The 24,399-nt window shown below is 36.8% G+C and overlaps 1 protein-coding gene across 4 annotated transcripts in view; it reads left to right on the top strand.

The window, feature by feature from the left end:
- Positions 1-24,399, top strand: part of MPP7 (MAGUK p55 scaffold protein 7) — a 145,521-nt gene that overhangs the window by 20,022 nt on the left and 101,100 nt on the right. For 3 of the 4 annotated variants that reach the window (XM_068172333.1, XM_068172323.1, XM_068172306.1), the window contains exon 3: positions 21,647-21,811. In XM_068172333.1, the coding sequence (XP_068028434.1) occupies positions 21,775-21,811 (37 nt within the window). In that variant the 5' untranslated portion in view covers positions 21,647-21,774. Of the gene's footprint in view, positions 1-19,137; positions 19,324-21,646; positions 21,812-24,399 lie in introns of all 4 variants that reach the window. The other variant, XM_068172314.1, reaches the window with a different exon arrangement.

Below are 24,399 nucleotides of genomic sequence, written 5' to 3'. Positions count from 1 at the left end.
TTCACAAGCTACAGGTAAAGATCATGAATTTCTTTGCCATATTCAACAGATGTGTCAGGGAAAACAGACTTAGACATCTATGCTTAAACATAATACTTAAGTACTGGGGGTTTCTATGTTTATTTCATAGCTAATGACTGATTGTTACAACCTGTATGTTGTTACTCACATCACAGGTTTTCTGCTTGTGATCACTTTCATATATAGTTTGGAGTTCCTGCACTTGGCACTGTGATGCCATCCCTCATCCTGCTGTAAATGGTTTTGTTTCACTTTTGTCTGGGATAAGCCCAGAAAAATGTGTATATGCACATCCTAGCTTTAAAAACTTTTATTTTAGCATAGGTTACTATGAAAGCTTGTTTTGGAATTGCACTACAAAGAAAATGTTCACTTTTGAGGTTTTGGTGAGAGGAGAATGCTTGACTTAAAAAACTGAGAGACCAGGATAACTCTGCAGCAGGGTGATGAGGCTGTGGATTCATTGTTTTTCCCTAATCAAGAAAGACAAAAGAGATGCAGCATTTTGTAATCAGAAGCAGGGCATGTGTCCCTGTTCCATCACCCTCTGCAAGTCTCATGACAAGATGGGTGTTGAATTCTGTGACCCAGTTATTGTGTATGGGCAGGTTGGGCCCTGCCTCCTGCATACTTGCTGAAATGTTGGGATGTTTCTGAGTTTCTGTACAGACCGAATAGAAATAAAAAAATCTACAGCCTGTTTCCAAAATCCTGGGCAAAATTACTTCCCACCAAAATTTTGTAAATGCTTAAACATTTGCTTCGTTTCTAGGACTGATGTAATTCTAAATCTTCTGGGATATTTAACCACTATAATAAAAAGAAGGGTAATGGGGAACATAATGTAATGGCTTCTCTATTTAGAAAAAAAAAAAGTAAAGAAACAACTTTTGGTTTGAAACAGAGGTGCTTGAAGGAGGACATGAAAGACACTGGGAAGAAATTAATAGGAAATTATTTATTCATGACTTTGAGAATTTGGGGTACTGAACACAATGCAAAAAATGCTTTACACTTGACATAAGTTATAGAACTTATTTTCACAACATATTGTGAAAAATCAAAACAAAAAAAATGGGTTCAACAAGGAGCTTTGCAAATCTGTCAGTATTAGTGGTGATAGTTCAGAGTCAGTCTGACCCAGATGGACGCTGTGCTTCTGATTGGTGCGGGAGGAAATAATTTTTAGTTGTGTCATCTTCAGTGTGTAGTAGATACTCTGTGCTGGCTCTCCTGAAGACAGGATTCTGTACTTTGTGGACTGTCACTGTGGCTAAGTATTGAGTGGTTTGGGGTGTTTCCTTAGTTACTTTATCTCCTATTCAAAGTTGGCTGTTGAGCAGGAAGGTGGCGTGTGTCTTGCCTTTGCCAGCAGTGGGGGAATGTGAGTTGTGTGGGCTCACATGTGATAATCGGGGTCACCAGATTATCAATGACTTGCTTTCATATTGAGGACACAAAGCTGACTTTCCATCTGTGTGCATGTTATTAACAAGTGGATCAAAAAGCAGCAAAACAGAGCCAGAGTAATGGTGACAGTGATTGCAGGTACATTCTGGATTACTAGAAACTTAAGTGACTGAAAATAAGCGCTAGGTATTGATAATTTTATACTAAAATACAAGTTAGTTACTTTCCCAAGTGTTTTATTTTTCTAAACTTCGTTTTCCATAAAGTATCACATCAAAGTGGTCACAGAACAATTGAGATCAAACATTTCCATGTGGGTTGGAATGGAATGGAAAAGTGTGTTATCCCTTGGTTCCAATTTGTTCTGCTAGGACTGAAAAGACAGCTGTAGAGAGTGCAAGAGGGTGACAAGAGGTGTCAGTCTTTCTTCTGTACACACCATGTGATGGGAATCGGGACAGGTGATTCCCAGGAAAGACCAGTAATTGTTGTTTTGTTAGCTGTGGTTCAGATTTGATAATGGGTAGCGAGTGACTGTAGAGACAGTGTGGGAGTCTTACACTCACTAAAATAATATTTTAAATATTGTTTTAAGAAATTTTTATTCCTACAGGCCAATTACAGCACCACTGATTTGTGACAAATGAATTTGACCTCTAAATGACAACTGAGTCTCTCTACACAACAAAAAACTACATAGATGAAAACATTTAGACAGTGGAGAGAAGTCTGGTGGGGTCATTAGGTGAGGTGTACCTTCTTAGGATCCCAGCAGAACATTTTATGGTGCTTCTATCAAATGCTAAAGCCCAGTTTGTTATATCATTACCTGAATTACCTGAAATACAGAAGACTGGGACAGGTGCTTCTAAGGTACTAAGGAAAGTTATAGCCCTCAAAATACTGAAATATGCCTGTTTTAAAGACAAATTGAGCAAAGGAGTGTTTTAATGCCTGGCATAGCAGTGAGAAGGAAAAAGGGAGACTTCAATAATTAATGTCTGTATCTGGTTTATAAGGGTGACTGTTCAACATGTAAAATGTTTATTTGTTTTTGAGTGTACTTGAGATTGTCCTGTGATATAAACATTGTGTTGAGAGAAAGATCTAGTTCTTTTTGAGTAGCCTGTCCTCAATGCAATGTAGGAATCTTGTATTGCAGCTGAATTCTGAACTACCTGATTCAGCAGAAGGGTTGTTGGCTTAGTGCAGAGATACTTGATTCATAATAAAACAACCATCAGTTTTGTTTTCATTCTACTCTATCTTCAAAATGAAATAAAAATGCAGTGGAACACCTGAATGTGGTTGAATGTAGGAGCAAAAGACATACAGTGATTCTTTTCATACCAGATATTTCTGGTAACTGGGAAGTGTTACCATTTTTTGGGGGGGGGGCGAAGTGGCGAGGTATTTGTTCCTTTTTGCAGTGTTTTTAGAGAATTATTTAAAACAGAAAAAATGTAATATAGAATTACTTTAAACAGGAACATGATACAATTATTTTAGGACTCGTTTGTCAGTAGAATATATAGATGTTTCTGTGCCATGTTTATATAAGTAGTCTGATCCCATCTTTAGGATGTAAACTGATCTGCCTACTTGTGAAACAAGAAGTGATGCCTTTTATTTCTCCCAGAGTTAACTTTGAAAGCATTTTAAGAATGTTGATAATTTCACTCTATTCAGAGAGGCAGACAATATTTTTTTACTTAATAGCAGCAATTGACTGGAAAGCAAACTGCTTTCATGTGCATCTTTGAATCCAGGAGTGAACAAGTATGTTCCCTTCCTGTTTAGAGAATTCAGGCTTCCACTGTTGATACTAAAATACAGAAACTATAGCTTGAATGGAAACTCACAACAGGTCATGGTTTTGTCTCTCTATTACACTCTGATAATTTAAAAAATTAAAAATTAAGTATTTCTTCTTTAGATCATGTAAACTTGCTGAACACAGTAAGACATTTTGGTCCCTAGAAGGTGCATGGTAGGGTATTCCAAAAGCCCTTATAACCCGGGGACTTCTTAATTTTACTTCTTTGAAGTTTCTGTTGCAAATCCCAATCCTGTGATGGGAATGGGGATTGCAATAGGATTCCTTGGGGAGCCTCTGCTTCTCTGTTTGGTACATGGTTCAATCTGGTGAATTAAAGAGCTTTTGAAATAATGGCATATAGAGTACTTATAATAGCATATAGAGTACATTCAGTTTCTTAATATTTTCCTGCACTGTGTTTTTTTCGATGTGTAAATCCAGCGTTGCTCCCTCAGGTCATCATTAACTTGTTTATGTATTTGAATTAACTAACTTGGCAGCTTGCCCAGCACCTCCTGCAGATTAATAAGAGCAAGTTTCACCTTGGTTTTTTGGTCCTTTCATGAAACATGTGACATTCTTTCTGCTGATTGTCCATGACTAGTTTTTTTCTGAGCTGGTATTTTAAAGAAGACATGTGTTTTCTTGAAAGTGAGGAGAACAAATAAGGTAGCAGAGTTTATTGTGCCTAAACAAACATTGGTATAGATCTCCCTCTTCCTCTGGTGTTAGGTTGATGGTCTTTTCTCCTGGAAATACAAGAAAAAAAAATTGCATTTTCTCATTCAGTTTGGCAAGATTGTCCTTTCTAGTGCAGGGGGAGCTGTGAAGACTGAAAGACTGATACTAAAGTTTTGGAATATCTGTGTGTTCTTTAGGATTAGGCCAGGGAAATGTTGTCCTTTTATGTTTCAGATGATGCTGTGTTTCATGTATTTTGCTGAGCTGGTTTTGCATCCATGGCCTGCCAAAAACGTATGAGCTGAGAAGGCCCTTAAGGATATGTAGCAGAGCCGGTAGTGCCAGTTTTTGTGTGGTCCAAGTGTTGTGCCCTCTTGCTGCTGTCTCTGTACGTGGTGGTAAATTATTGCTGCTGCTTACTGAGCACCAGCCACAAGGATTTGTGCAGGCTTTCAGAAAGCCCCAGTTTGTTCAGCTCCTGAGCCATGGAACAGTTGATCTCTTGCCATGATAAGATATGTAGATTTTGTGTTAAGCCTGATTTCTTAATCAGGGGAAGCTTTTCCTTCACAACCAAATTTGAAAGAATATCAGAAGAATAATTGTCAGGTGCTTTAAAATGGAGCAGTTCTGAGATTTGCACTTACAGATTCATTGAGTTCATTTTGTATAAATGTTTTGTTGGTCCTACGTGATACAAGATGCTCTTTGAACAGATGCTTCAACCTCAGTTATTGTCAAAGTTGTAAGGCTACAGTAAGGCTAGGTTATTACAGCTATGGCAAAAGGTTGTGGGAAAGGGAAGGTCAGCAATTGTTATGGCATTGGAAACTGGAATGGAGAACTACATCGTGCTCCTGCCTCTGCAGCTAGGGTATTCTAATGAGTTTAATCACATTTCAATTAGTGTTTCTAGGTAATTAAATTTTTTCAAGAGATGTTGCTAAATAGATATACTTGAGTTTGAGTTTCCAGTGTGTGTCTGCAAGCTGGCTTCCAGCTATCCTCCCTGTCTGTTCTACAGAGGCTTAAGTTCATCCTAACTGTGGTGTTGCACATATAGGTGTTCATTAAACTGCCCTTAGATGTTAGATCATCTCAAAAAGGGCACTACAGATTAATCAGGGCTCCTGACCTAGGGCCATTTGTGCCTTGTCTTTGAATCTAGGGATTAAGATGATGCTCTCTTGCATATTTTGGAAATGTATGAAAACTGTAAAACTACACTGTAGTACAGAGAACTTGTATAAGTCAAATTGTTTTGTAATAACCAGGTTTTACAACTATTTGTTAGCATTTACATGAAAATAAATGTTTAGATTCGTATTTGCCTTGAAACATCTTCACCTTTTCTTAAGACACTCATTCCTTTTAGTTAATGACACTTTTTCCTTACAAAGATATAGTGTACTTCCATACATTTTAATATAAGCAGTTGGATAGCTTAACATGAATTTTCTTTTTTTTTTTTTTTTAACTTTTACTGGTAAGAACAAAAGGAAACTTCTAATTTTTAAATATAATAATATTTTTGCTCTTAATTTCAGTGGAAGTAGCCAGTAAGTAATTTTTGAATTGCAAACATAAAGAATGTAATAAATAATTTTATATTTCAGTTAAAATTCTGATGTGCATTCCTATTATAACTCATATTAGTAAATATGAATATAGCTTCATGAAAAAAATAAAATACTAGCCTCCATGATAATTTTGTGGAATACATAAAATTTGCCATCTTTTGAGAAAGTAGAACAAGCAGATCTTTCTGTCATGCTTACTTTTTCATTTGTATACAGGAAAATGAAAACAACCATTCCCGTGTTGAAGTTCTACTCAGTCACTTGGATTTTAGGCTAGGTATTGAATTGAAGTATTTGAGTAATTTGAAATCAAGGAAATATTCTCTGCATATGTAAAAAGGCTGTGATACTATCCAGGGTAGTACTTCAGAAAACTCTGTCCATTGGAACATATTTTAATATATTCTGTTGTTGTACTTTGAAATTTAGACAATTCTATTGGATTAATATTTTTATAGGTTTTTACGTTTTTTCACTTTGGGCCATGATTATGTATTTAAAATAACAGGTGTCTTTTTGAAATGCACTTTTCTTCAGATTTTTTTAAAGGTGAGAATTAACTTCTAATGTTTCAATATCTTTTAGTATATTGAACAAGTAGTATGTAAATCCAGAAGCAGCAATGTTGAGTCTCATTCCCTGATTGGGGTGACCCAGAAAGGTGGAAAAGTCTCTCCTCCAACCCGTGCCTTCAAAGAAAGACTCAGTAGTCTTCAGTCGTCCGGTCTCAAGGTAGTTTATTGTATGTTATCTAAAAGATTTCTCCCTGAGCTGCTGCAGTCCGTTCAGCAGTCAGGCAAAGGCACACTCCCACACCCAGGGGCTGGTGCCTTCTTTTATATCATACATTGCGTATTAAATGTTTATAGTTTTTCCCCAATGCCCATCACCTATATTGAATAGTGACTTCCTACTCTAAACCAATCTGTGAGTGCCAACATCACCAAGAACATGGAGGTTAGGAAGAAGAAGGAAAGAGGACAGGGCACACCCAAGTCCCTCCATCTTGGAACTTCTGACCCCCGTGTACAAAACTCAGACCCCTCTGTACAAGGCCTAAACCCCCCCCGTACAGCACTCAAAGATTCTTCCTTTCACTTTGTGACTACTTTTACTATAATATCTAAACTTTTGTGATTTCTTGTTCTTCCTGCAAGGTTGGTAAATTGTTCCATGGATCAGGTTCAAAGCCACAGGGGTCTGTGGCTGCATTCCAGGGTCTCAAATGCTTCTGACCTGGGCCCGGAACATCCAAGAGTGTCCAAGGGACATTCTGGGTTCTGACACAGCAAAAGGTCATCCTGTCTTCAGAGCTGCATGTGGCTGGTTTGCAGCAAGTAAGGCGAATACACAAGACAGTAAAGACAAATCTAGTACTCAGTGAGCATGGATTGTCCATGCAATGAGTGAGATGGGCTGTATTTTGGGCAGTGTGAAGACAGAGAATTACTACGTAGAACTGTAAAATATGGATTTAGATGCAAGATACCTCAATGTTAACACATTAATATTAACAATATAGGTTGTTTCAAGGTATACTTGCTAGATTTTCATAGGAGAAGCCACCTTCCACTTCCAACCTAGCTTATATGGTGAGGTTACATGTTGCAATTGTCTTCATCAAGGTTTGGAAGTAATGCTGACAGCAAATTGTTTGGTCATACTTGCTTGCACTTTGTTTTCAGGGATTCTTTTAGCTCTCAATGAGTGCCAGGGCAATTTTTTTCCCCATTAGCCTCATACCCTTCTCCTCCCCCTTGCACACATAAAGACTATTTTGCAGATTGCCTTAAACCCCCAGGCAAGGGTGGGTTTATTTGGGGTTGAAAGATAAGAACAGTGAAACATGCAGAACTGGCTGGTTGTGTACAGCAGGGCGGCTGCTTTCTGGTGTGTCTGCTACAAGAGATGGTGGTTGGGCTGGTCGCTACTGGCGTCTGGCTTCAGGAATCAAGCTGACCAGCTGATACTGGTGGGTTGTAAAACTAATTGGGTCCCAAAAAGCAAAGGGAGAAGAGTGGTAGCTAAGGTGGCTAGCTCAAACTCAACCAATCTGCATCTGTATCCAGTGTAGAACAGCCCGTTTTCATGCTTTTCATGGTTATGAAGAACTTACTGAGTGCCTAGTTGGTGTATTTTTTTATTCAGTTATCTACAACTAGAGGCTTTGTTATTTTTATAGGCACTTCCCTTTCCCTTTTTTTAAAGCTCCTCTTCATACAGCAGTAATTTATTTTTCAAATACTTAGTCATTTGCACATCACTGTTCCACAAACTCCTGTGACATTATTAGTAACTGATCCCTGACATACTATAGATCTGATGGCTTTGGTATTAAAACTGATACGGTTACCACAGGGTGTTTGGTGAGGCAGATATTCTGCAAACCCTATTATTCCTTCCTCTTGCCTGTGACTGTGGGGAGGTTAGAGGCTGGGCATGCCTACTGTAGTTAATCTGTATTGTTCAAGATAGCAGAACAAAAGAGATTTTTTAAAAATCACCTTTCAATGCTCTGATTTTGGCATTGCTTTCTAACCTAGAGGTTCTAGTTCTGATTATTTTTTCAGTAAGTTTGTAGTTCATGAGGGCCTGAAGGGGTTTTTTGAGTGGCCAGAAAAGGAAAGGAGATTAGCAACTCTTACTCATCTTCTTTTGTGACAATATGTAAGATATGCATTCATTGCAGAAACACACTCTACTGTTCTTCAAAAATGTTCTATTTCATTATTTACATGTACTTACTTGTATATTTTGTGTGATTAACTCCTGGGGGTGGGCCTTGTTTGTTTAAAATTTAGTTATTATCATTAATCTGTTTGTTTCTGTTTATACTCTCTGCTTGAAATAGTGTGATGTGGTGCTTAGGATGAAAGTTATTTAGTAAGCTGCATTTGTATCTACAAGCGGTGAAGTGATGAGTCTCTTATTACTACTTGTTTTCAAACTAGACAGCAGCGTGAAAAGAATTTTTTCTTCTCTCTGCCACCTTACTGTCTCAGCTAGGTAGGGGCAGGGCAGAGGCAAGAATCGCAGAGCAGACTTTGGTGACCAGTGGAGCTGACCTTGGAGAAGCAGAACTTGGGCTTCACGAATGTGTTGTGTAACAACATATTTTAAACAGAGTTATTTAAAAACAAAATACTTTTTCTTTCTTCCCATAACGTGTGCTTGACATTTAAATGAAGAGAAATTTTCTTTTGAAAAATTAATTTGAATCTCTAAAGTTTTGGTCCATTTGTCTAACAATAAAGACAGCTGGATGGTATTACTGTTCTCTGTGTTCAGTTCTTTCTTCCATTGGGCTGTTGGATTCAAGAATTTAGGCCACACTGAAAAACTCTTCCTGAGAGCTTCTGCACTTCCATTTCCTTGTCACTCCCTGTGGCTGGCTGTTGTTGGCTATATTCCTTTCAGATGAAAAGTGGTATTTTGTTTTGTTTCAGACTGGTGGGCTACATAATGATGAAATATCTTCTGGTATCCACTTAGTAATTTCTGGGGAATTAACTTCCAGGACCTAATGTCTATTTAAGCCAGTTTATAATGTTATGAGTAACAATTACACTATTTGTGAAAATTAAGTTACATGTCAAAGCCGGCTCAGTATTCTTTAATCATACTGCCATACCTGAAATGAGCTGTGACAGTGATACTTTGGCAAATAATATACCATGAAAAATAGTCATGCTCTAATATTTTCCACAAATCTGAAGCCTACCGATGAGTGAGAGAAGAGTAGTTATGAAACTGCATGAAATTTATACTACATAATTATATTGCTATACTGTAAAAGCTGACAGTGATGTGAAATTTGGCAGCAAATATTACTGCTACTTTTGCCCTTCTTTTGATCTTTATGACTTTCCTTTCTTTCCTCCTTCACCACCCTAGTTGAAGGTCACGGAAGATGCAAAGGGAAAATTTTGAGCATCATTTTTCTCTATCATGAGGCCAGATTTCATTGATGAGTAGATTTTGCTGTCAGTCAATTTTGTTTTCAAGCACAGAACATTGTCAAATGAGAAGTTACATAGGCCAGATGGCTAATTGGTTGCTGGAATATGATGATGTTAGGTTTTATAGTTCTGATTAAACTGAGAGCTGTGTGGGAAATGCTAATACAGTCATCAGTAAGGAGCGGAAGAAATTATGAAGAGGAAACTTCATTTTCTTTGAAAAAGAATTCTGAATGTTGTCACTTTTACCATATAGAAAATAAAACCATATATCAAAGTTGATATATATCAAAGCAGTGGTTAGGGAACCTGAAAGGCTGGGAATTTTGATGAAAATGGAAGAAAGCTATGTAAATTGCGAAACAAGTGCTTACCTGGAACTTAAACCATTGGGAGAGGAAAATATGTGATTTCCTATATATGCCAAATTATGTCCTACATTTTTGACTTTTTTTCTTCTTCAAACTAGCATGTGCTTTCTAGTCAGGAGTTTTCACAGACTGACTTCTTTCAATGGGTAAAAATTCCTTGGACATTCTTTACAAGGCTCAGAAATAAAAATAATGACTGGCTCAGTCTTGGACATTTTAACTGAACAAGAAACAAAAGTTATCTCCAGGATTAAGGTGCGTTAGTTCAGTTGTAAAACAGACATTTCACTATGTATGTGTAGTTTGAAGAGAAGTAATTTAGAAATTTGCCGTAACTTAAATACCTAATCAATTTTATTCAATGAATATTCCCTCAACCTAGAAAATGTTACTGGTATCACAGTGATGATTGTGGCATAATGAATGTGTTCTGATAGAGCACACTGTGAAAACTTGTGTTTTGTTCCCTCTGACTTTTTGGTTGTCTGCTCTTATTTTGAGTAAATACTGCCTTTATAGTATGGAAACAGACCACAAAATCTGAAATATTTTTTCATTTATCCTGATGAGAAAAGGAGAAAAAACAAGCACTTTATTAATAGCTATTCTAGATTGAAGTGTTGTAAAAAACACCACCTTCATAAAACGATGGATTGACAAAATGTAACTGTGGAATTATTTTGCAGTAATAAATTGCAAATATTTGTTTTAGTTGGCATTTCTCCAGTTTCCGAACTTCCTTAAAATTACCAAAATCCTGTCCCTCATTTCTTGTAATTCTAGCTTATTCAGCTTAGAAATAGGAAGAACACCGTTTGCTGTTAGGAAATTTTTGTACCTATTGTGTTACTGTTTATAGATAATGTAATTTCACTACCTAAACAGTTTGCAGGAAGTTATTTCAGTAATGTTGTGTATGTAATGTGAAAATGATCTCTTTTCTAAGGAGGGGAAATAAAACGAATGTTAACGATTTTTTTAACAATATCAGTCACATATAGTTAGAGCATTATATATCCTAAAGGTTCATATTAGAGTCTTCCTCTTAAGCAGTCAAATGCAGACGTGTGCATGGCACGATGAGGAGAACTGCTTTGTTATTTCCAATGACAAGGTGAAATTCACATTGACTTATTTGAAAAGTGCAGGAGCTCCCTCTCCTGGCTTAGAGCGCTGTAAGTTGCAAGTTTCTGGGAACGTTTTCAATTAATCACATTTTAAAAATACCTTATTTTCAATACTTACCTGTAGAAATGTTTTTCTGGTATCTTGAAAGTCACGGTAAAAAATAGTTTTGATACCCAGTTGGATTCTGCTCTGAGTGCAATGTCTGTGTTTCTGCCACCTGGCTTTGTACCCCCATAGGCAGTGGATGATGTCCTCTCTTGTCAGTGTGGTCATGCTGGAATGGTCATGACAGCAACATTTAATGTACTCTTAAGTTACAAGTCCAATATGTGCCCCACCCATGCTTTTCACAGCCGTTGAGAGTAATGTGAGTCGGTGATGGTCACTTTGTACAAAGCCCTGTAAATCATCCTAAGTTTAGAAAGAGGTTTGTAAAACAATTTAAAACGTTTTATAGTTGATTTATATAGTGTGACTTCTTTCCTCCCCTCCCATCCATTGACAGAGCAGTAGGAGAGAGGAGTTCTCGCCGTTTGTTTATTCAATCACTCTCCTTTCGTAGCCTCTTCAATGTTGCAAATCCTCTGAGAAATTAGATGGTTTTGTAGATACTTAAATTTGTTAGGGTCTTTTATGCAACATCATTCTCTAGGGCTAGGAACCTGACTTAAAAAGGTAGCACTGGAGGCACATCTCTTACCTTAGATATTTAAAAAAAAAACCTAATCCAAGCAAAAAACCCATTTCTGAATTCTGAGAACGCAGGTTGATTAAAACATGTATTTAACTCATCTCTGTTATACCCTTAAATCATCTATCAAAATAGGAGCCAAGAGTGTCAGATGAGACCTAGCCCCTGTTCTGTTCCATATCTTACCATCTCAAGGATACTAATGCAAGGAACACACATCTGTACATACTGAAAGAGACCAGTTACTTTGAAGTGATTACAATTTTTGTACCTGAAGTAGCTTCACTTAGCTGAACTCAGTTACCTGCCCTTTCTTTTTTTTTTTTTTTTTTTAATTTTTTTTTTTTTTTTTTATTTTTAGCTTTTCAATTCAGAGGGAAGATTGACCTCTGGTTACACGCTGTTACAGGAGTATAAGGGAGTATATGACATGAGTGGAAACAGTGCACAGTCCTCTATTAACTTCTTCAGTACTATAAGGGAATTTTCAATTACAGCTCAAGGAAACATTTTACTGTAGAATAGTTCTGCATTGCATCATCAAAACTTCTGTATTCACAATATTTTATTTTTCAAAGTACTACATTTTTTAAAGATGTTTATGCACTTTAATTCAGCTACACTTGCTGGCACAGGTATGCTTATTGCTTCATTTAGCACCCTTGTCATTTCCCAATAAACTTCAAGATACATAAGTTGGAGAGGACCAATGAATAACAAAAACTGCCAAAGGTTCACTATCAAATTGCTTAACTCTGATTTATACAGTTTCAGACAAGGCAAAAAAAGAAAAAAACAACTTTGGTATTTCTAGCAAATGCCAAAATAGAATCAATGCAGCATTGTTCACCTAGTTAAAATTCCAAAATCCAGGAAATGCAAACATTAAGTTTCCAACAGCAACATTAACTTGGACTCTTTGCATATCCTGTATTTTCCTGGTATGCATTAAGACTTAAAGCAATGTATTAAGCTGTGAGTTAAATAAGAAAAAAAAAAAGTCTTCATGTAGCTAGCACTGCCAAGTTTAGTTTTGTTAGCATTTGTGTTTATTGACCTTTTATAATTTTAAATTATTTTATTCATAAAGATTGAGTGTGGTTTTTTTTTTTGGCCAAATGAAGTGAAATCTGAGACCTTGTCTTCATTGCAGTGTGAACTTGACATAAGGTTTACCCCTTGCCTTAAACCTGACTCTTCATTCAGCAGTATCTCAGATTTGAATTAAGTAGTTTTAAGTCTTGGAAATATGACTTGAACCTCAGGGGCACTCTGATTACTGTGGGACTATTACTTGGGCTATATAGGTTGGCAAGACAGAGGTTAGAACTAATTCCAGGTGGTATCTCTTTTACTAATTAAATTTCCACATAACTTAAGTGTGCAGAGTGACTTGACTCATAGAGTAAATCAAACATAAAGATGGACTCTTAACTATATCTCATTTGAATTCTAACGTATAATTTTGTAAGATATATATACTATTTGTTCCAAACTTTTTAAAGTATTGCAGTTGCCTGTAAGTAACTGAAGAGACAGGAAAGTCCTGCTTTGAGGACGGTTCCATCCTGAAGATGGTGCAGAACTGCAGGCAGACCTTTCTATGTGGATGTTCCTGTCTGCAGCTGCTAACATTTGCCACACACTTTAGGCTTCTTGCCTGTTTGAACTCAGCTAGTCCATGTTCTAGAAGAAATGGAAGAGCTTTGAAGGTGGTCTGTGGAGAGTAGTAAAGCAAGGATTTGATAGTTAAAAATAGATTTGAAAACTGACTCTAGGTTTAGAAAGCAATGGTGTGACAGTCATTCACATTTTCCCATGTGAACAGTGATATAAAAGATCAGTGGGGTGGGAGTGGAAATGGAGACAGGAGAAAGTGAAAACAGTAAGGGAAGTAAAAGTAAAATGTCAGGAGATGGGAATATTTATAAATAGAGGGGGTAAAGGCCAAGTTCATTGCTGGAGGTTCTTGGATTCATGACAAGAATAGTGAGTACATAGCAGTGTTATAAGGGAAAAGGTAAAATGAATAGAGATGTGAAGCAAGAAACTGCATCATAGAATTTGGACAGCAGGGCCTGAGAGAGGGAAGCTTCTCTCCTGGAAGGAGGGAAATGGAGAAAAGGAAGAAAATGAAAATAAAAATGGAAGAAAGTATATGCTAGATGACAAGTCATACAGTGGCTTTGATGCAATGGTGCTGCCAGAGTTTGCCAAGAAGGAAGAGTGGAGGGCATGCAGCAAGAAGAGAGCTTTTCAGTGGCATCTGGAAGTTAGAAGGAATTGGAGAATTCAAGAATGAAGGATGGTCACAGGGAGCTTCCAGAGAAGACTGCAAGAAGCGTCTGGTATGCTTGATGTACCAGCAGCACAAAGGCACTGGAATGTGTCATTGATTGGTTATTGACCTTCACCTTTCTTTTCTTCTACAAACGTAAATCACAGAAAAGTGATTGAGAAGAAGCTTGCAAACTGAGGAAAGTCAAACACAGACTTCCTCTGATTAGCTGTCTGTCCGTGTGCAATACCATTTTTACTATGCACGTGTACATTTAAGGAATACTTTTCGTTACTTATGCTCAAGATGCAACTAATAAATTACCATTTAATAAATCAAAATGTTTGTCAAAATTGAGCTAAAGGTGTACTGTCCAGATTGCTCACTGAATTTTAAAACTTCACATTGAAAAAAGCAATCTCAAACTTATTAAAATGAAAATTACTATAGTGGGTTTTTTTTCTTGGATAAAAACACATACTAAGAAAGTGGGGTTTATTCTGATTTTGCTCTTAGAAAATAAACCTTGTGCTTAATTATTAATTCATCTCTTTTCTTTACCCATCCTTCAAAAAAAATCATCACATTTTGACAGAGGAGGATTATGGAAAATTATGGTGAACAAAGTAGCAGTGTTCAGAAGATTAATTGATCTGAAATAAAAGGAGTGATCAAAAGTTCTGTAATATAATTTGGAAGCATTGTAAAATATCTGTGCCTTATTTGGCTCTAGAGGTGTTCAAAATTTTGAGTTTGAAAAATAACATTCTGACATTGGAGGAGGTATTTCTGAGTTTGAAATTATAATTTGAATATTTATGTATTTGCGGGGATGATTTTTGGATATAGCTGTTTAACAGACCTGAGAATTGATGCATACATGTTTTGTTGGACTATAATGTAAATAATGCTCGTGACACTAACATGTGGCTAAACTCTTAAAGTCAATTAGATATTTACTAGTTTCTTTAGGATGTCCTGAATCCTGGTTTTACTTCTATCACAGATTTTCCATCCACTTTTGTAAATGTGGTCTCAAACTGCATTATAATACTATTAAAACATGAAGTATATTTCTGAAATTTGAGTTGCAGAGCCCCTTGGTGCAAAACATTTTAAATTGTTTGTTAGGGAGTGTTGAGGTTATTGGATGACTCATTGCAGTAGGTTTTGCTGAACTCTCATTTATAGAAAAATTGCCATTTTTTTCAGTATTTTGGGGGGTCAGTAAGGTTTGTAATTTACTGTAGGTAGTTACATTTTTCAAACAGACTGTCAGGAAACACTGCCAGAACAAAACTATTTGTGCAGGTAATTAATGGAGAGGCTGTGGTACCTGCTGACAGCTATTTTCCAAGGAAAGGAATGGTTTGCAGCTAGGGGAAAAGTGTTAAAAGTGTGCCCAAACCAGTAACTCATACTGAAAGAGCAACCTTTGATCTGAGACATAGTTTAGGTCACATTTTAATGAATAGCTTTATTAAACTAGTATATTAAACTAATATTATTCTGTCAGTTGCTACATTTTATTTGCAGAAAATTGGATCTGTCTAAGGGTATTGGACATCTACAACAGTGATGCTGGTTAAAATTAAACTGGTAGCTTTAGTGTGTTTATTTAAAGGAATGTTTTCATGCATTTAAAGGAATGTGTTCAATTCAAACACTGACATTAAAAATTGAAGTCTGGATAGAGCTCACGTAGGGGTTTTTGTGTTAAAGACAGAGAATGTGCAGGTTGCAAAAAGCCTTGCCTCTGTTTTAATATTGGTACTTATTGAACATATTTCACATTTATCATGGTAGTGTTTTCAAGCTGCAAGAAACTTTCTAAAACTTAAACTGTAATACCTAATAATATATTAATTAATAATAATATTACCAACCTTTTAATATTTTTATATATTCTATATTTTATTTCTGTTTTTTTCTATGCTGTATTGACTCATTGAAAGAATTATTCCACACTTGTATTTAGAGAGGGTTTAGATAACAGTGGCATCTAGATAAATGCTCCTGCTCCAGACCATGAAAGAATGTTATGGGAGAAAACAGTCTGAAAAAGGAAAATTGTGATACCAGTTTCAGTGTTGCTGTTGGTGTTGTTAAGGTGAGATTTTTCCATTGACACAGGATTACTTTCATCAGGAGGAGAAACCTGTCTTTTGCTGAAGTTGTGAAGGAATAAAATTGTATGCTGTGCTCTTTTCCTTCTGCCTGTCTTCTGAGCCCTTTGAACAAACTCAGTCAAACATGAGAGAGGATCTCCCCCATATATGAGCTTCTGGAGTGTTTTTGGAAATGTGTGGTCAGGTAGTGATTGAAGTTGTGTGTTTTCTGTTAATAATCTAGCAAGGGAAGTGTCTAGTGGGAGCTCATCCTTGAAGAGAAAGATAATAAAATGATAAAGGTCCAAACATGTAGCTTAGACACCAGTCAGGAGGGCCACTCACTGGAAATAAGCCTGACTTTTTTCTGGTGTTGATCAAACTGCTGGAAATAGCCACCACAGACTGATGGGGTAGTAATTTCTACTGTCTAAATGTTTTTCAATACATTACTTCTTAAATACTCTCTCTTTTTATTCCTTGTAGTCAAGGATGTTATCATTTAGATAATCCCTTTTTTTTTCATCTGTAAAAATTTTCCCATAAGTAAAGACCAGAGAGAACTCTCTCCTGATGCACTGACTTTACAGTCAGATTTGAGCCATGGAAGTAGAAGTCTCACTGCAAGATAAAATGATTTTAGAAATATTTTTTCCAAACTGCTGTTTGTTAAAGATGTAACCACAAATGTATAGATTGAATACCAAGCAGTTACACATTTTCAGTGGATGCTTAAGAGTGCCAAAATTATCTACTGTTCTCAAAGTCTTTAAACAAAGTGAGGTTCTTCCTAACATATCTATGGTGTAACCTCAGTCAAATGGAGATCACTGATAGAACATTATACAGAAGAATAAGCATAAGCCTTTAATTTTTCTTACGGCTGAAGACTGATACGATGACAAGACCATGAGAAAGTTAGTGAAGGCAGCTGTTGGCCTTTTCACTTTGGGGCAGTCCATGTTTTCTGTGTTGGTGTATTAGTTAATTACATGTGGTAGTTGCCATAGATATTTCTGGGGTTTTTAAGTAGACTTCATACAGAGAGATTCTTGCGATAGTTTTAATTTTCATTACACACGCAGCTGAGTGAGTCAGAGGTAGCTTTGTGCTTCTGCAGCATCTTTGAAGACCCATCATGTTTATGCACATGTCCTCTATGCAATAATTCAAGTTGAAGATTTTTTGAAGGTTCCTGTTGCCAGCAAGTATGTACTGCCTGTAGGGGTGGCTGAGCAGCTTTGGAAGCCTGTCAGGAGCCACAAGCGAGTTCCAGTAGCCTGTCGGAGACAGTGTGATTAAGGAGGTGAAACCCGCTTCAGAAGAGTTTAAGAATTCACTAGATCCCCTTACATTACAGCTTCCAAAGGAGTCCACCACCATTTTCAATTCAGATTTTGTCTACTGAAACAGATTTACTTCTCCCAGTCTAGAAAACCCTCCTTGGCAATTTCCTGTGCTCACTGGGTTTTGGAGTCTTGTATACATGTCTGTAGTCACTCAATTACTTGAGGCCCCATAATGAATGCAAGACTGACTGGCTGTCAAATTTCCTGTCTCTGCATGAAATCTCTATCTGGTAGTTTGAATACTATTTGCAGACATTCTGGTTTAGTCCTGGAAATCAAGGTTATAGTCATCACAATTGCAGCATCCTTTAGAAGAATAGGTTGAAGGTTTCTTGTATCAAACAACCTAGGGTTTATGTGTCCCACCCCCAGCCTGCCCACCTCTTGATTTGTAACATTGCTATGTTCATACATTTTATGTTTTTAGCTGTCATAAACTAATCAGAAGTCTTCAGTCTGCCTTTCAAATGTGAAGAAAATCAATTTATATTCATTAAAGTGCCAAAATATTGAGCGACTTGTAAAATACCCTTTCAGAAATAAATATGGAGTTTTTTGAGATTTGTGTGGGAAGTCTGAGGTAGAACCAAGACTTCATGTGTTCTGTCTCCAACTGCCTGGTGCTTGCCGTAAGCATAAATTTGAATTAGCCTTTCTACCTCATCTTTTCTCAAAAAATGAACTTGACTGAAATAAAGTGTATGCATGACTGATGGAGTCACTTCAATTCAAAGGCAATAGAGGATGCTAGAAAGAAGCTACTAAAGCTGGAATTACATGGAAGGCCATTCATCTTGGCACTCTGCAGCTGCCTCCCACCTGCTTGCTTCATCTGCCCGACCTCTGCCTGTTCTTACCTGTCCTGTATTCACAACGTGAGTGATCAGGAACAAGATTTATCCCCTCATCCTTTGCTAAGGGGCCTTTCTTACATGCGTGATGCGCAGAAAAATGGTTCCCTTGGAGAGCTGTAATTCTAGAATTTTGCAGTTTTGGAAGGTGCTTCTGGGAGGCTTCTGCCCCACTCCTGGCCTTGTGTAACCGGGGCATGTCACCCTGGTGAGTGATGTCACTGTAATGACCTTGGTGGTGGCAGTGACCAGAGCTGTGTGTGGCTTGATGACCCTGCAGCGTGTGGCAGCTGTTGGAAGACAAGGGAGCATTTCTGTGCTTTTTACAGCCGAGGCTTATTCTTTTCCCCAGTACCTGCCGTTCAACCAGAACGCCTTAAAGTAGAGATGTCTTTCATTATGCAGATAAACACAGGCAGAAACAATTAAAATTATGCGTTTTGTTGTTTCACCTTAATCGGTTTTTGTAAAAATCATGAAAAGCAGAGGCCGGGAAGGCAGGCGTTGCCTCGCGAGGGGCTCCTGCCCGCAGCGTGTGGAGCGAGGCGGGCGCGGCGCCTCCCGCGGCCGCCAGGGGTCAGGCGGGAGCCGCCAGGGGCCGGGCGGGCGTCGCTGTTTGCGCACGGCGGGTGCCAGCAGAACCCGATACGGTGCGATCTAGAGAAGCAAGGTACAACTGGAATAATGAAATTTCAAAAATAAGCCCTTTTTAAAGGCTGGTTGTAACAGTTCTGCTGGGTATTGTAAATGCCTCAGGTGCACTTGATACTGCTGTTACGTTCCTGGCCCTGGCTCCTAATTTTTATGGAAAGATGGATTGAACTTCAATTTAGGAATATTCGGTAATCCCTCTCAGGACATACTGTAACAGCTGGTATTTCTGTGTTGCAGCAAATCGATTCCATACAGCAGTCAGCAATGCCTATGGCTGGGCTCCGGCAAAAACTTCCAAAGCATTTTTAAATGAAGTGAGCCAAAGAAAATAGCATCATCACTGCAAAAATGTAGCTTAATTTGCACGTTAGGAAAAAAAAAAAATCCCCATCCGATTCCAGCAAAATATTAAGCATTTTACTGGTAAGGATTTCATCAGGTCATTTATTTTTCATTAATATATATTTAGGATCAGGGAGCAATAACTTTATGCTGTATATAGATTTCTTAAATAATGAGGAGCTTGATTTTTTTTGTATTGAATGATTTACTGTGAAATAAAGAAAAATAAAGTGATGGAGTTGAAATACATCGCGTATATGTAGATCAATAAGATTTTCTGCATTTTGCAGTGAACTCTTTTTAAGGAACGTGAATTTCTGGTTAATAGTAATATGCTTATAATGAGAATACCTTGTTTGGTTGGTTTTGGTTTTTTTCTGTCTTGTTTTTTTTTTTTTTTCTTTTTAATTGATGAAAGTACTTTAAGATGCATATAAGTCAAAGATGTTTCATTAGTAATCAATAATTTTGTTCAACCAGTTTCTTACACGTGTTAAAGTAAAAATGCCTCTATGCTTCGTACGGCTGCTCTGGTGTGCTCGCGCTGGGGACTGTCACTGAGTTTGGGACAGGACTCCTTCTTTATGTGTTAAACAGAAAACAAGCAGAATTAATGTAAAGTGAATATGTTCCTTCTTAATTGGTACAATGTGTCCTTGGCTATGATGTCCTTTTTTTTCCCTCTTTTAAACTGCACCCTGGCTAGCTTTGCATATAGATGTTTTACAGTTCTTGTCATCATAAGATGAGCTTTCACTCTGGAATACTTAATTTCCTTATCCGTGATTTAAATTTTAAGTTAATGGACTTTTGTGCTGATTTGATGAATGTAAAAGTATTTTTTTTTGAGGCTGATTTTTTTTTAATGAAAACTTACTTTCTTCATAAATTTCTATAATTAAAAAAATCCAAAATCCTAAACAGTCTTTATAGATAAGCTTTTAGGTTTTTATTTGGTTCTTTTCATTACAGAAGAATTTGTCCAGCGAGGTAACTTCTACTGTGTTTGCCTTCTTAACCAAACCACCCAGGTTCACTGGGTAAATACCTAGGGGATGTAAAAAACCCCCGTACTTGAAAAAACCTGCCAGACTATTTAAACTGTCGGTTTGTGCCTGGGGACAAGTGAACAACTAACTTATATCTAATAATTGCTTTAAAACTTATTAAACAAAATCTTGTGGATGGCCTTTAGTATACTGCAATATTTTTAGCCATGTGGAGACTTTTTTCAGTGAAAAACAAAATTTTGAACAGCATACACTGTTTACAGCACCTGTATATCACTCTTCCACAAGCCTGTTGCCAAGTTAAAATGGGTCCAAAATATGCACTTTAAGAGCCAACATGACTTCAAAAGTCATTTTGATTAATATGAATGTGTTTTAAAAAAACCAAACCAGCAATAGCAGCAGCAAAATGCTCTTCTATTTGTTTATTTTCTTTTGCTAAAGCAGAACTATGCTGCTTTCTTTCTTCAAGGATCCTTTTTGTTTACTGAAATCTGGGAAAAAAATCCTTATTTTCTGGTAGATTCTACTTCCCCCCTCCCTTCCTTCTCTCTGCCCTGCTCTAAGTAGACATTTGCTGTCTTAACTTGAAATTTCTTTTCATACGTTTGCGTTCCAGTTTCATATTTTAACATACTTGAATACAAATGCCTTCACTTATATTTAAAATTATTTTAATTTTTGTTACATGTACTTGGATTTTTTCTCAGAAAGTGGTTAAAAGAAAGACCCAAAATTGACTATCAGTAGACCTGTACAATTATTACAAAATATGTGTTAAAAAAAACACTGACTTTGTCGTAATGAATCACAGAAAAATTCCTTACATGGTAATGGCTCCATCAACTCCACGATCAAACTGCTATTTACCTTAGAAGAGTATTTGCTCCAATCCTACTTTTTACAGCTTCAGTTAAAATTTAGATTATATTTCCAGACTGCAAAGAAAAATCTTAAATGACCTGTAAACAATTGGAAGGAGGTTGAATAGAAACACTGAATAAATTACCATGCTAGTAAGCAATTTTATTTCCCTGAGATAAGTAGGAACAAAATTTGAATTACCTCAATTATTCAGAGTTATAATAAAATACCCCTAGTCTTTATTTTCAAAATGCTTGACATGTTGAAGTTAAAGAGTATAATTTACACAAGAGAAATGGGTTAAATTATCCTTAATGCAGAATGGGATTATAGGCTAGACTGAAGAAAACAAAACTTGTTTCACCTGGAGGAAACAAAAATCTTAAGAGTCATAAATAAATGCCTAGTGCTTGGTTTTGAGAATCTTAAATAAAAGCTTATTTCATGATAATCATTGGATTTGATTACCTGCAGTAATATACAGTTTAACAATATTCTTAATTGTAAAATTCTATTTCTGTTCTTTCTAGGAGAAGCTGGGAGATAACATAAATCTTTGTAGACAACTTGGCTGCAAGCAGTTAAACTGAAATAAACTTCTGCCTTCTGGCTGCAGTGCTGGTTTGAGGTTTCTGCGTGACGCTCTGCAGACTAAATCATGCCAGCGTTATCAACTGGATCTGGAAGTGACACAGGTACTCAGGCCAAGGAGGGGCCGTGTTTCCTCCACATCTTATTTGTTAAGTCTGTATTTCAAGTAAGATAATTAATTATAGTCTCACCAGATTTTTAATTTAAGACTTAAAACATTACCTTTTCTCCCTGAAGTTAATTTAGATACATGAAACATCACAGATAAAATATATTAATTTTGAAAAGTTTACCACCACCTTCTTCCCCTCCATCCCAACCTCCTAAAAAGAACAGATCCAAACATATATTATAGATGGATCTGAAGAATTTGGATTCACCTCTGAGCATGGTTCCTGCAATGTTAACTTGAAAAAGGAGGAGGAGGGAAAAAAAAGATGATATCATGCATGCCTTAATATTTGCAGCAGTCTAGACTATCCCCTCTGTGAGTTACAGTTATCAGTGGAGTTATTTCTGAACACAGACTATTCAGTTTTGACAACTCTATAACAAATTAGGAGAAGAAAAATACTGTCTCAAGTTCAGTTCCTTCACTTGCCTACCATATCAGAGCCCAGTTCCTGTCACTGACTGCCGGCAGTGGGATTGCAGATACGTAGCTTTCCATAGTTTTCATCTTATTTGTGGCAATATTAGGTTATATTCAAAGGTTAAATTTCATCTTCTTGTTATCCTGAATTCTCCTTCTCTGACAGTATTTTTGTCCCTCTGTTTGGGGTAACTAAAGTTAGTATTTTTGCTTGAGAGTGTTTGTTAAAAAAGGGTGATCCAGCTGAGATTGCAATACAGTACAAAAATCCCTGCTTTCCACCTCTGTGCCACATAGTTTTATGCACAAGAAGTAACAGAAGGGTTTGGAAAATTAGGAGGGACATTTCAAGTCAGGAATCAAAAAATATGTGTTAAGTATGTATATAAGGAACTGCATTTGATTCTTATTTTTAGCAGAATGTACAGGGCAGTGATTTTGTCTTCCCTACATGTAAAATTTATCCTAGATGACAGTATTAATCTTTACAATTAGGGTGTGCGTCTGTTTATTTGTTGCCATGGGGAAGGAGAGTTGTTTGGTTTTATATGCTTTTTTGTCTCCCTATTCCTGTGTTTAAGGGATTTGACTATGACTTTGCCAAACCCTATCTCTGCATACCTTTCTTTTCTCTCCCTCTCCTCATGGAAATAAGTGAGTTGAAGCTGTTCAGTATGCTAAAGCTGAGTTTTGGAAGATGTGTCAGGGTCTACTCTAGGCTAATTTTCTACTCTGGACCTTTACTTTCTTTATCATATACCCTTTTGTGTCCTTTCAAAACTTTCCCTAATTTTTTTTTAATTATTATTTGTTTATTTTTAAAGATTGCAGTATGTCCAAAAGTAATAGTCATGGACTTCCTGAATAAAGAAGGAGAAGGGCTTCAAAAAGTAGAAGATAATCCTAATTTTGAAATATTTTGTGTTAAAATGGCTCCAAGCATGTTTTACTGTACTATTTAATCCATCTGAAAATGGAAACATACCTTTAATAATTAAGATCTGTGTTAAAACTCAGGTGTCTCCATTGTCCCAAGAAATTTATAGTAAAATGTGATGCATGTTGTTAATATCTTGCTGTTAAGTAGTACTGCTTGTTAAGTCCTTTTTTTTTCTGCCTCAAGTTATAAGTTGTTTCTCTAAGTAAAAATTTGCATTTGGAGTGAAAAGAGAATTTTTTTTTTCCTTCCATTTTCTTTACAATACTTCCTGATTGGGCTGGTATGCACTTAAGTATTTTTGGGATGGTTGCATCAAACTGTGCTTTCTACCCTGGATATGATACAGGTGGTTTCTAACTGGAGTCCTGTTTTTCTGCTGTTACTCTCCCTCTTAGATTAAAAGGTAGTGATGTGCATAAAATTTTTCCTACCTCTGTTCCTCCTGTGTGGGTAAGCAGTCTTCCTCTCACCCTGCCTGCACAGACTGGTATTGTGGTATGTGACGAGTTGAAACTGCCCTGTTTGGGGCACAGAGGACTTGGCAAGTCACTTAGCGGGACCTTTAGGATAGGGACATAACCCTGTTCAGTCTGTTTGCTAAGACTGTTCTGTAAATACAATCAAAGTGCAGCCTAACCTATTTTTGTATCTGTTAGATGCTGGGTGTAATAAAAGTGAACCTGGATTTAAAAACAAACAAAAGAATTCTGTGAGGGTTTGTAAATAGAAGTGCATCATCTGTGAATGTCGAAAGTTGCCATGTCATGGACCACTGGACATTCAGTCACCAGTATGGGAACATTATTGATTCAAATTTTTTTATATAGTCTGAAGTATCAGTTCACTGTCAAAAATAGGATAGTGTTCACGATGGGCTGTATTTGATGAGACTAAATGTTTATCTGACTGTATTGATTTTGCCTTGCTTTTACTTTGTCTACAGCTTTTATTAGAAGTGGCACCATGTACTTGCAGCTGCTTTCTTCATATACATTCTTCATATACTTGATTTTGTCCTACCATGTTTTAACCTGTATCTTCTTCTGAACACAAGCCATGCCTTTTAAATCTGTTTTGAGGGACATTTACCAGGCTTTAAGCTATGATAAATCAAAATCATGGCTACACTATTTTCAGTCTTTTTGAAAAAAGTTTGTTTT

The sequence above is a fragment of the Anomalospiza imberbis genome, chromosome 1, assembly GCF_031753505.1.
Source record: "Anomalospiza imberbis isolate Cuckoo-Finch-1a 21T00152 chromosome 1, ASM3175350v1, whole genome shotgun sequence".
In the NCBI taxonomy this organism is placed as follows: Eukaryota; Metazoa; Chordata; class Aves; order Passeriformes; family Viduidae; genus Anomalospiza; species Anomalospiza imberbis.
The sequence above is the reverse complement of the archived record's forward strand: the minus strand, read 5'-3'. Positions and strand labels throughout refer to the sequence as shown.